This window comes from Fusarium falciforme, chromosome 11 (genome assembly GCF_026873545.1).
Source record: "Fusarium falciforme chromosome 11, complete sequence".
Classification (NCBI taxonomy): Eukaryota; Fungi; Ascomycota; class Sordariomycetes; order Hypocreales; family Nectriaceae; genus Fusarium; species Fusarium falciforme.
This window is the reverse complement of record NC_070554.1, coordinates 2,566,782-2,580,210: the sequence shown is the minus strand read 5'-3', so window position 1 is coordinate 2,580,210 and position 13,429 is coordinate 2,566,782. Positions and strand designations below refer to the sequence as shown.

At 46.3% G+C, this 13,429-nt stretch overlaps 3 protein-coding genes across 3 annotated transcripts; 2 read left to right on the top strand and 1 right to left on the bottom strand.

Moving 5' to 3' along the window:
- Positions 1–4,007: 4,007 nt before the first annotated feature.
- Positions 4,008–5,800, top strand: NCS54_01372300 (Hypothetical protein; the record flags this gene model as incomplete). Its single annotated transcript, XM_053158897.1, has 2 exons — positions 4,008–4,335; positions 4,395–5,800. The coding sequence occupies 2 exons, from the start codon at positions 4,008–4,010 to the stop codon at positions 5,798–5,800; spliced, it is 1,734 nt and encodes a 577-aa protein (XP_053014872.1).
- A 986-nt stretch (positions 5,801–6,786) lies between these two features.
- NCS54_01372200 (Hypothetical protein) lies at positions 6,787–9,694 on the bottom strand (the record flags this gene model as incomplete). The annotated part of the gene is made up of 4 exons (XM_053158896.1): positions 9,304–9,694; positions 7,576–9,232; positions 7,110–7,493; positions 6,787–7,060 (listed from the first exon to the last, which is right to left on the bottom strand). The coding sequence occupies exons 1-4, from the start codon at positions 9,644–9,646 to the stop codon at positions 6,787–6,789; spliced, it is 2,658 nt and encodes an 885-aa protein (XP_053014871.1). The 5' UTR covers positions 9,647–9,694.
- Positions 9,695–10,091: 397 nt separating this feature from the next.
- Positions 10,092–11,223, top strand: NCS54_01372100 (Hypothetical protein; the record flags this gene model as incomplete). Its single annotated transcript, XM_053158895.1, has 4 exons — positions 10,092–10,334; positions 10,383–10,544; positions 10,788–10,843; positions 10,908–11,223. Exons 1-4 carry the CDS (start codon positions 10,263–10,265, stop codon positions 11,221–11,223), a joined length of 606 nt encoding a protein of 201 aa, XP_053014870.1. The 5' UTR covers positions 10,092–10,262.
- Between the last annotated feature and the right edge of the window lie 2,206 nt (positions 11,224–13,429).

Here is a 13,429-nt window from a genome sequence, read left to right as displayed (position 1 = left end):
ATTAATAATATAATGTATAATAATACACCTTATAGATAGTTATAGCTTATTAGATACTTAACTTAGGGTTATTTCATATAGCCTAAAGGGCAAGAAATATCTTAGCCTTAATAAAAGCTAGTAATATATTAGGTAATTAAGAAATAATTAATTAAATATAGAAGATATAAGTTAACGGATTTTTAAAATACTTATATAACTATGATACTTGCTGATTATATATGTTATGATTTAAGTTATAAGGTAAGACTTTTTATTTAATAAAATTAATAGCTAAAATAATTATTTATATATTATTTAATTAGGATTGAAAAACTATAAAACTATATTTAATTAAATACATATATAATACCTTAGCTAAATAAATAAATAATATATTAAGTATAAAAATAATTAGAATTTATATATAGTATGCTAGATATAGCATTTATGATTTTGATATATTATTAAGGTATACTTAAATAATTGTTTAATTAAATATAATAATTAAGATTATAAAACAGAGATTGTAAAAGCTTATATTCTTATAATATTAAGGCTATAAGATTTTATAAGGTTTTTATAGTGTATATCTTTTAAAGCTAATATTTATTATCACTTTAATAACTTTAACTTATTTATTATTTAGCTAAAATATACTCTAAGATAATTCTTATAATAGTTTAATATATTTTTTAATCTTAATTATTATATATATAAAGTATTATTATATAATAATTAAATTATAAGTTTTTTATATGATTATTAATTTACTTTATTGAAGTTTTATTCTTAAAATAAATTATATATATTTTAAATTTTATATTAATCTTAATTTAATAAGATTTTAATTAATTTAATCTCTTTATTTAAATTATACTTATATATTAAGATTTTTAACTAAATAATAATTAAAGTTCTTTAATAATATATAAGCCTAATTTAATATAAGTAATTTACTTAGTATTAGTTATAAGATCTTAATAATCTTTAAGTATTTTTTTTAAAATTATAATAAGAATATAAAAAATATACGAAGTATTTTAAAAACTTTTAAATTTAAGACTTATTACCTAATTCTTATAAAATACATAGTTATTTTTTTTATATTTATAACCTTTAATTTTTTCTTCTTAAGTCTAATTATATTTGTTCTTAAAATAGATTTTAAAATATAAGACATTATTTCTTATATCTTAATAATATTTTTAATATAAACTTCTTTATATATATATATTAATAATAATAATAATAATAATAATAATAATAATAATAATAATAATAATAATAATAATAATAATAATAATAATAATAATAATAATAATAATATATATATAATATTAATATTTTTAATTAATGAAAAAATATAAAGATGTTATAAATTTAAAATATCTTAAGAAAAGTTCTTAATAACAGGTTTTAATTATATAAGATATTTTAATTTTTTATTACTTTTATAAGTAATTAATTAAATTATTTAACAGATTTATATTATAATTAATAAAAGCCTATAGCCTTAAAGCTTTGTAAAATATAATTATTAATTATAAGGTTTTATAATTCTATTAACTAAATACTAATTTTACTATAACTATATTATTATATTTATTTAATTAAAATAATATTTTTAAATCTAAGAAATACCTTAATTAAGTATAAATTACAAATATTAATATTATTTTAATATATTTTTTTAATAATAGAAATATTACCTTAGGGATTATAATATATAATCTTATTATTTATATTAACATGTATATATAGTAAGCATCGCAGTTAAGGAAGCATTATACTTTTCCCTCTTATACCTAACTTTATATGTAATTAATTAATTCTTAACTACCTAATATACCTACCCCTAATCTTAAAGCAAAAACTCTTCTTACCCTTTAGGCCCTTTAAAATAACCTAAAGCTAAGTATTTAACACGCTATAATAACCTATAAGATTTCTAAGTATTAGCTATATTACTAATAATAAAATATCTAATCTTAATGCAATATTATCTAGAAATTATATTAGCTATTTAATCTAGAGGAATAGATCTTTATTTAGTTTATTCTTAACTTAGATTTATAAGGATTTCCCCCCTAGCTATATAATATAAAAGAAATAACTAATTAATTACTTATTAATTATAATATATTATTAATTAATATATATTAGGCTTTAAATTTTATTAAGTAATACTTAGAGCTTAAGATATATTTATAAATATAATAATAAAAAGCTAAATATAAAGATTTAAGTATTATTTATAATAAATTAAAATTATAATAAATATAATTATAAAATATAATATATAATTAAATAATATTTATAACTTTAATAAGATTAACTTTCTTATAGGTATAATTATAAATAAGATAGTTATTATAGGCTTAAAAAGGTATTTAAAGCTAAAATTAATATAACTTAGAAACTAAAAATAAATTATAATTATTTAAGTAATTAATATAAAAAACTAAGTAATCTAGCTATTTATTATTTATATAAGTAAATATTACCTTATTAATTAATATTAAAAAAGTAATCGCGGACTCGCTGCTGCTGCCTCCGGTTTAGCGGCACCGCCCATTCGGGCAAGGTACGCTCGCCGCGCACCAAACTGACCGCGCGTCACGTGACTCTCCTCTATATAAGACGGCGACCTCCTCGGCCCCTGTGAACATGTATCTTTGACTTCTGCTTCCTTCCATCCTCCGCCCCTTTGCATCCACCGTTTTAACTCTTCGGTGGCCTTCGTTGCACTCAACCCCAGCCCCCTTCCCCCTCCTGCCGCGTCATCGTCCTGCATTATGAAGCTCTACGGGAATCGATCGATCAAGGCGACACCTGCTCTCGTCCCCAGAGCCAGGTCTTAGACGGCATAAGAACATTGCCACTCATGGCCATCATATCCTCTGTTTCTTTTTCCTACTCTGCGGTTCGTATGGCTTTCCTTTCTGCCCTCTTCTCATGGAGTCTAACAGCGACTTAGAGCCCAGAGGCCTTTCTCCCCACAGGACTGCCTCACAGCGCTACGATGCTTCCCAGGCAGCAGAGCATCTCACGGCGATGCTTGTTTTCGTGAGGCCTCCAACAGCACCCAGCCAATGGCAGAAATGCCGCAGTGGCTTATCAATCCCCTCCTAGCCCTGAAAGCATGATGGTGGATGGTGCCATCTCAGGCCCGCCTCCTGAAACTGGCACGGGTGCCTACGGAGGCTTCCGACACAGTCTTGCTCCCCGATTGGTCCCCAGATCTGGACGAAGAGTGAGGTCACAACTCGCTTGGCGGGATCCGAGTCACCATTTCTCTGCTCAGGGTTGCCGAGACTTCCTGCCGCTTGGGGGAACGATCCCTCGGCCCGGCGCCGCTCGCGATGGCTCAGCGGCTTCGAAATCGAGAGCAGGCCAGCGAACTGAGAGGGATGATTGGTGGACGAGGGGACGGGGATGCGGACGGGGACGGGCGCATTTCGGCGAGTTGTTGGTGTTGCACGCATGTCAACCCCGTTTGTCTCACTGCTGCGGGTTCATGAGGCGTTTGTGACGGCATCTGGTGCTCTCCCGTCCTCTGAATGGCTCAACAAGTTCGTGGCTGTGGGCGACCAACATGCGCAGGCGCGGCGTTGGGCTCCATCACGGTCAGACGGAAGAGCTAGTGCTGCCGGGAACTTTCTACCCGATGCTGTGACCGACTGGAAATGACGTGCCGTGCGTGAACAGCCCAACATGCATGAAGACCTGCCTCATCTGGTATCTCCCCGAGGACTCTGCCTTGCCAACGAGTGGCGCGAATCCCTGACGACGTGCGGCAAGCTGAATCGAGGGGGGCATCATGTGTTCAGCATAGCTGCCTCGGTGTGGCCCGGCAGTGAAGTGATTGGGACGAAGGGAAGCAGTGTTACGTGTCTGCCTCCATCCGACCCATCACCATCCTGGTAGAACACAGGGAGGCAGCAGGGAGACATCGAGCTGGGCGCCCGCAAGCGGCTAAGACTCATGTTGCCGCATGGTTCAGCAGCGAGCATATAAGCCGGACAATGCCCGCCCATCTTCACCTGGCTGCACTGCGAACACCAAACCCCTTTTCTCTTTTCCTCTCCGCACTCTACAACGCAAGTATGGCCTCGGCGACTTTTAACTCTGAACAGCTGAAGCTGCGGCAAAGCCTCACTCCTCCTGCCTCTCAGCCAGACGCGATATCTTTGCTGAAGAAGAAGGCGCTCTCGGCTCTTGGAAAATCCAGCGACACAGCGATTTGCATTCCCTCTGATGTCGAGTCTGACACTGAAAATGAAAATGACGAGGATCGAGAACTCAACAGCTTGCAATCTTACGCAACACGTGCCAGCACCCCGGACTATCTGGGTAGGTCTTCGACGCCGTGATGCTCCGTTAGGTGGAAGTTTCTGACAACGGACGTCTAGATCTCACCGGCACCGAACATGGTGCAACTGAATCAGAAGCTGCCATTGGCGTGGTCACTGCGCCAACAGTATCCCCAGCTCAAGCGGAAGCCGCCCCAGCTTGGCCGAATGAGACACAAGCGTCTCACCTCGCTGATGCCGAACCGAGCCAGCAATCTTCTTGTGAGATGAATCACATACTCACCGGAGATACGTCTGCTTGTAAAGATGTCAATTTTGCAACGCCTCCTACTAGCCCTGAAAGCCAGCCATACCCAGTTGCGGCAGGCGGGCAACAGCTTCGACCCGTACCAGCCAGTCAACAAAGCAACATGATGGTCGATGCTGTCTTTGACCATGACGCTTGTCATAGCGCCCAGGGTCATCCGGATTCCCCCTCAACTTGCACATACTCTCCGTGGACTGCCAGCCCCGTCGAGGTGGTCCAGGCATCGCTCCGGGAAAGCGAAATACCTGCCGGCAATTCGTCTGACGATGCCACCCCTGGAGCCCGCAATTCATCCCTGACAGCAAGGATGTCACCCGAACCGCATCGGGGGCAAGACTTGGGCGACGCAAGCGGCGGGTCCAGCGATCCCGAGTCCGAGGCCGTGGATGGTGGACCCGGATCGCCAGACAAGGCCCGGCCATCTCCCCAGTTGCCGTCCCCGCGCCGTTCTCGTCGCAGATCCCCACATGCGCATACAACAGCGCCAGAGGACAGTGACGCAGATACTGAAAGCTCCGGCAGTGAGGATGGCCCCGATGTTCCAGAATATGCGCGTGACGAGGACTATTGTCCTTCGCCTCCAGAGGTTCAAGGATCTGGCTCGGAAGACGATGATGTCGACGATGAAGAACATCAAGATCACAAACGTCGCAAGGTCTCTAAGTATCCTTCCTGTTCGACACACAACGCGGCTACCAGTGCTCGGGATTCTCGCCGAAGGAGGCGATCCACAAGAGCTTCCGCACGCTCATTGAGGGAGCGCGACACATCGGCACTCGGCTTGTTAAGTCCAACACCACCGCGTGCAAGATCTATTCCCTCAGAGGCCAGTGCGGTTCTTGCTCGGTTTCAGGAATGGCCGCTCGAGAACGTTTCAATGAAACGCATTACCGAAAATGGCAAGACTACGTTTCAATTCCAGTTTGAGTGGCCCCTTTGCACAAATCATCAGCATGCCACCAGTGTGATCCCCGATTCAGCCCGCTCGGTCGCGACAAAAAGAACAACCAAGCGAGCTCCAGCTAAACGGGGAAAGTATTCAGACGACGAAGATAACTTCCTCATACAGTTGAAGGAAGAGGAGCAGCTCAGGTGGGCGGAGATTCGTCGGCGTTTTGCTCAACGTTTCCCCGAACGAGGCAGCTCGAGTCTGCAAGTGCACTACTGTACGAAACTCAAGTATCGTAGGAGAACTTAATATCATCATGCTCTTCTAGGTCGGGACTTCGTTCGGGGAATGCGTTGAACGAGGGCTCCGATGTGAACTCTCCGAAAGCCGATAACCCACAGTCGAGATTGTCATGTAGAGGAACCAATGTGGAATATCAACCTCTCGTAGTATCCAGTAAAACGCGTGCCACCATCCAATAGTTGCTAGCTAAGCAACATTCTTCCAGTTTCTTGGGCATTCCTTTTGCCACATCTTGGGTATGTAAGGAAGGGCAGACAGCAGGTAGTAGGCAGGGAGGCGGTTTATATGTTATTCATAGTTTAAATTATTAATAGAAGCATGCTACCTATGATTTAGGTTGTAGAAGCTTGACGACGGCGTCGTGCCCGCTCCTGGCGGCCCCGCCTTGGTCACGCAGCGCTCTTCTTGGCTTCAAGGTATCGACAACATCAAGCGGTACAAGTTCTGCTTTCAGACGGGCGGATCAACCCGGGCACCAAGGACTAGTACGGTTCGACGTCGTTATTTGTTGCGGTAGCGAACGGTCTCATCGCTGGAGGCGCAACCATCGAGAAGCAAGATGGTGGAGGCCGGGGTCTAATATGGTAGGCACGGCGCACTAGCAATCCTCGGGTGCTCCAGCTCTTAGTGCAGCATGCTGAAAGGGCTGGCAGTCGTATCCCTGACGCCCTACTCCCAATGATGCCATCTCTATTCTGTTTGATCCCAAAGCCGCTTGGTGCGACGCCTGTACGCTGAGCATCCGGGAAGGTTGCGGGTACTCTTGCAGCGTGTGTGACAATGGGGGTTTCTGCTTGTGTGCGGAGTGCTTTGACGGAGGTATCCAATGCTGTGAGGACTCTCACGTTCTAGTGCTTCAGTGAGCGCCCAAGATATCAATACCGGCCATACCGGGCCTACCGGTGGCATGTGCTACAGGAATGGGCGGTGGCACTTCGCGTCCCCGAGACGGAAGAATCGATTTAGCGGACTCTGTATCTTCTACAAACCGCCTAGCCCGGGAGCTCATACACCGTTGTCTGAGTCTTCGTCACTGCATCCAACTCATAAATGCTATAAAACCCTAGATCACCCTCGAAGGGCTGGATGGTTATAACCTTTGCATTGCCGAGGTCAACGCGGTCTTCGCCGGGAAGGGCCATGGGCGCCGAGAAGCCAAGGAGTTTGGTTGTGCGAGTGTTGCAGACGCGGCAGACCACGGCATTGCCGTAGGTCATGTAGTTGGTGATGCATGAAGAGCAGAAGATGTGATTGCAGGGGCGAAGACTTCATAGTCTGTCAGTATAGACACTGGTCTCAGACACATGATACCCACATCGAGTCACATAACATTCTTCCACAACAAGTACATCCCACCTTGGTCGAACCACTCAAGTTCGATCCTAGCTGAACATTTCCTCCAATCGCATCGAGCTCACCCACACTCTTCGCGCCGACTAGATTATGTCCCCCGTCAGTGACGGCTCCCTCGCCATCGGACGCGAAGAATGGCAACCCTTGTTGCATATACATCTGTGGTGTAATGGGTGACGGCGGCGCGAGCATGCCCGTGAGAGATTCGAAGGCCACCGAGTTGAGAATCTGTACGCTGAGTATCGTCGCCCGGGCCTTGCACCATGTGACGCAACTGAAGGGGTCTTTGTGGATGACCTGGCGGATGCGTGAGCCAGCGGCGATGCCCATTTCCCAACCTCTTTGACTATGAAAACGATGAGTGTGAGTAGACAAAGGCACCTTAGTGCGGATTGGCTTGAAGGGACAAGAGGAAGATGTAGACTTACTCTTTTGGAGCGGGGCCACCATACGCAAATCTTAAATTCAATGCAGCAGAACCCGACGGCATCCAAGCTAGGGGACCACCCGCCCCGTCATACATAGTGGAAGGTGAAAGTAAGTGTGTTTTCCGTCCGGGCAGGCCCCCTACAAGGGGACAACCCGTGTCGCAAAGAGGTTTGCTGTTGCGGTGGCGATTGTGCCAAGGGTGTGCCCTCATTTGAGTAGGGTTCATGGGCCGTGGAGACACAGCCTGGTTCACCACCTGAATGATCGAGTTGTCCTCCATGCCCTGCTCCTGCAGAGAGCCAGAACCAAGGAGCTTGCCCTGGTAAAGCAGCCCAAAGTTCCCCTCGTCGAAAAATTTGCCCATGACCTTGACTCCTGCCTGTGCTCGCTCTTGAAAGCAGGCTTCAACCGTCCACCAAGGCGGCCACTCGACAGACATAGTGCAATGTATGCCACGCTCCACATATGTAAGCGTTATGTTGAGTCGATATATCGCCGCCATATACACATCGGCTCCCGGTCGCCATGGAATAAAGCCCGGAGCCACGTTGGGCTGCGGGTAAATATAACCTGTCTGGGGGGAAGCAATGACCTGTGAACCGTACAGATGGCGCATGTAAATCGGACGATGTTCCTCGATCCAATTACCCGCACTCTGAGATAAGTCGAGGGTGGAACCCTTCATCAACTCCAGGTTTGTCCAGCTAAGAACGGCGATGTCTGTGTTCAAGCTTCGCGGCGTGTCGTATGGTGAGGCATCCTCCACGCCCTGCGGCCCGACACGCCATTGGTTTCCTGGAATGATTTCGAGCTGCATACCACCTACGTCTTCCTTGCCCGTGACTTGTTTTTCGACGGAGTAGCCTGAACCCAATGGCATCGCAATGAACTGTTTGACCTCATCTTGCCCAACAGCAATGCCATCAACGAACTCCTGCGGCGGCACCGACACATAGTCCTGCTTTGACAACCGTTGAAATTGGGGTGCATTCCACGGAAGGCCAGAAACAGCGTTAACGCCGCCAACAAAAGGCCGCACAGCGAAGCTATCTTTTGTGGCTTTGAACGACATAAACATCGCTTCGCGTTGATACATCGGGAAGAACACTCCACCTTTGCGGGCCATGTCCCTCAGGCTGGCATTGCCCGAATTCCGCAGCTTCTCCGCAATACATGCGATATTCGTGACTGGAATGTGGCCTACACCGGAAGGCTGATTATGTATCTTACCGTCCTCCGGCAGCCTCAAAGTTCGATTGAACGTAATCTCGAGCTGTGCAGGAAACGACGTCGCCACTACCTTTCCTTCTTGGCAGCGAATTCTCAGGCGACGGAGGGTATCAGTGAATCGGCCGATAGGTTCGTCCCTGTTGATAAGTAGCCCTGATCCGGCATTCATATCATAGCAAGACCGCCCGTCAACGGCGAGGATCTGGAACTCCTGAGGCATGGCTTTGTTAGGGTTCCAGTTGGGCACCGCAAGACTTGCATGCTTGGCGGAGACGGGCGCTTCGAACTTGTGCTCTTCTAGCAGCTGGATAACTTGCTTGAGGGTCATATACCAGGGCCCATGGATGGTCACAATGAATTTCTGGGCGTGGCTGGGCTTTTTGACCCCATTGAGAGTCAGATTGATGTAGTCCCCTGGAGGAAAGCCTAGACGTGCACGATAGTTAGTTGTGACTTGTTGTAAACGCGGAATACCTCACAGAGCTGGTAGAACGAACCTTTCATATTCAATAACTCGGTATGCACTGGCTGAACGGGCATTTCCGCAATGCCTCCGCCGTGAGGGTCTGGCATGAAACTTGAAAGCCAAGAGTCGAACCCGGAGAACGTCCCGACATCATCCTGAGGATCAACTGGCGAAGAGGCATTCCGACGGTTCGCATCATAGACTGGCGCAGACGCAGCCGTCGGCGCTGATGATAAGGCAGGATCACACGGATACACGACGTGCTTGGAGCTATCCTCGCCGAGGTCGCTGATGCCCTGGGTTGGACAAACTCCCCTTTTCTGGCCCTTCGCCCCATTCCTGGTACCCTTGAATTTATGGATGAGTTTCTTCATAAGCGGAGTCTGCAATTGAGCCGGAGGCTGATCCGTATCGGGAGTGGAGGAATAGGTGATATCGGTGCTTCTTGGCAAAGAATTCTGAAATCAGGTATTTGAGTTGCCTTTGTGGCGAAGTTGCAGCTATTAAGCTTTCGTGGCGTTTTTGAATGTTGGCTATCAATAATCCAAAACTGGGCTTACATACATGACGCAAGATTTACATATGCTAGTTGTCACCATCTTCTACAACTTTGAAGAACGGGAGGATAAGTGGGTGTGTACCCGTTGGATAAGCCCCACTAATCCAACTGTCGAGGTGAGCTTCGCACCTCTTAGTTGGGGGCCAAAACGTGTGGACAGCCCCGAAACCCCTGGGCACGTCTTTTTCCCACCTATTACTACTACTACTACGGAGTACTACTATACCAATTACCAGCCAGATTTGACCAAATTCCACACTTTCGTCCGTGCGCTCATCCTACTCTTGATTCCTTCCGTCTCACCACACGTGGCAGGCGATGATTTCCATACACTGGCCTGCCGGCCCCGGATTGTCTTGGGAAATCTCATCCATCAAGCGATAAGCAACTTTTTTGCCTCCCAAGACGACTATCTAGCATTCCAGAAAGTCATGGAGAAGGTTCTAGACCTCCTTTCTCGACTTGTTGAGGATGAAACTGTCCGCATATCTAGGGCTGAGAAGGTACGGGATCATTGGCATAAGAATGAAGGTTTGGCTGACAGCTGTTAGGATCACGCCAAAATGTACCAGAAATTGGAGAAGTTCCGGAAGGATCGCCTTGCGGGAAGCACAACAAGTAGCTTCTTGGAACGGTTCAAGTTCAGGAGGAAAGAGAAAGATCGCAGCACATGTCTCACGAACCTCAGGACGTGGAACAAGCGGGTCAAGATCGTGATAGATGCGGCGTGGGCAACTGAGAGGAGACAGCCTGTCTCCACACGCCCTAAAGGGCCGTCGTCTCGACTTCGGATTCTCTCATAGCGTCTTTTCACCGCACTGTGGAAGTGCTGGTCCTGCGACTGCGCGAGCCGACACGAGGCGAGGTTCTGTCTCGCCAGTTGCGGTAATTCAAAGAAAGACCCTAGTCAGGGTGGGATACACTTCGATTTTCTCATTGCGCATCCCCACTGTCAGGCGGCATGGAAGTGGCGTGAAGGCACCGTCATAATCAGGGCTCAGGATGCTACTAGGTATGACCGCGGATCCGAATCTCAAGCTCAACGAGCGAGACGTTGACCGATTTCAAACCTTCAGTTGTATGGACTCGCAGGATCGTGCTGAGCTGGAAAGAATTTGCGATGCCGCCGCTAAGGGAATATGCGAGTGGCTGCTTCGGCATGAAACGTATATGAGATGGGCCTCTCATGATCGAGGTCTGCTCTGGATCAAAGGGAAGCCCGGCTCTGGGAAATCGATGTTGCTGCGATATGTTCTGAATAACGTCACACTAATACCGAATACCGGAGAGAGAGGCTTGATCCTCTTATTCCTCTTCCACGGTCGCGGCTCTGAACTCCAAAAGACGCCGTTGGGACTCTTTCGGTTGCTCCTTTACTATCTACTGTTCTAGGTCCCTGAGGCCTTGACAGACCTTGTATCCACTTTTCAATAACGGTGCGAAACTGTTGGTAGGCCGGGCGAAAAGTGGCAGTGGCATCCGCGTGAATTGCTATGACTCTTTGAATTATTGCTTCTAAAAGTCTTGGGAACTCGTTTAGTCTGGTTATTTGTCGATTCGTTAGACGAATGTGGCCAGAAGAATGCGGTTAGGCTGGTCTGGGAGTTCAAGTCCCTGCTCTAGGGGCTCCCGTCTACCGGTTCACAGTTTCACATCTGCTTCACTTGCCGTCACTACCCGATTCTGGACCAAGCTTGTTAGTTCGAAATATGCCTCGAGGATGAGAACAGCCAGGATATTTCGACCTACGTGCGAGCGTAGCTTTCTGTATCCCGTGAGCTAACAGCATCTACGATTCCGGATTTAATTATAAAACGTGCCCAGGGCGTTTTCATATGGGCATATCTCGTGGTGGACCAAATCCTAGACCTTGATAATGGAGGAGCAGGATTGAAGAAGATTGAAGACGAGATCTATTCTATCCCTCTGGATCTAGATGACCTCTACCATGACCTCATCTGAAATGTGGACGAGAGACCAGCTTCTCTCGAACTGATTCAATGGATCTGCTTTGCCGTGTGGCCCTTGTCACTAGACGAATTGCGATGGGCCATGATCGTCGATGCCGATTGCCTACATAAGTCATTATAGGAATGTAAGAGCACGAAAGATTATATATCGGACAGTGACAGAATGAAGAGGCGAGTTCAGACGCTTAGCCGCGGTCTTGCCGAGGTCATATCGGATACGAAGGTTGTCCAGTTCATCCACTAGTCCGTTAAGGACTTTTTCGTCGAGAAGGGCCTATCGGCTCTGGATAAGTCCGCTAACCCCGACGCCGTAGTCGGAATCGCATACTATCGGCTTTCTAGGACCTGCATACGCTACTTGGCGATGGAGGAGATCGGTCGGTCAGTAAGTCACGAGCCTTACCGCTTGAGATCTGAGTTTCCTTTCCTATATTACGCCACGACCTCGTGGGTGACGCATACGAAGCAAAGTGATGCTAGAAGTGTCCCCTAAGAGGATCTTCTGGAATATTTCGCAGGGCCATTAAATGCTATTATGGAATGATGGACGCGTATTTATAGAATATTGGATATATATTTGGATGACTGTCCGCCAGAAGGGATTAGGATGAAGATGTGTTGTTTGCTCTTGTGCCCCAGCCAATCGCGCGACCCAGCGGAGCCGGGTGAGCTCTGCCGGAGCTGGCTCACCCGACCCACCCTTCAGAGTGAGCCAGGCATCCACGCAGGTCTTGGCCTGAGGCTTATATCCAATAGCGTTCAAGGTTGCACTTGATTGGCTTCTCTGTTGCATCGCGCAATTTGAACGCGTGGTTGGAACGCGTGACTTGGACGCGCCGCTTGCATCCGCGTTAACCACCTCGCCCTTCCCCCACCTACGAATGACACTCTTGCCCAGGACGAACCCATTGACCACGACTTCTCTCTCCTCTTGACTCAAGACAACACTCGAATGCTCGCTGATTCATGGTATCTCTGGCCCTGTCTTTTATCAAATCCTCAATGACCATGGCAGATACGAGACCCCGATAACGGCTGAACTGCCGTTTACGATCCTCTGGCAGACACTCGAGCACGCATGCGATGATCCTTGGCCTACCGGATGGATTCACTTCCGGTGCACGTCGCCCAATTGAGTCGATCGAATCACGATGGGGCTTGCAGATTTAACGACCAACAGTCTTTACTCTCCCCGTACCTTCAACCTTTTCCACGACCAAGAACAGTTCGATCTGGTTCTGTTACGTTCTATTTCTCGCCATTCCGATGCCGAAGTGAGCCCAACCATCATTGAAGGTTTGAATGAGTACGGCACTGCGAGGGCTTGCGGACACTCTACCATCGAAGATGAAAGCGGGAATGATGGGAGCGTGAGAGGTCTTGGGGGATGCGTCTGGCGCGGGTCTCTCCGGTTGAGTCTGATCTTGCGACTCGTATCGGATTCGCTTCCGCGACCGAGGTTCCCTGACACGTCATGAACTCGGACGATGGCCGCAGTGCGATGGGATAATCTCAGGACGGCTCCAGCCGGTCGATGAACATGGGGGTGCCGCAGAGCAGAATGTGTCTGAGCCAGAGAGTGTGCTACGGGGAGCCGGTGGGCCGAGAGCAAGAGACGACACAGGCAC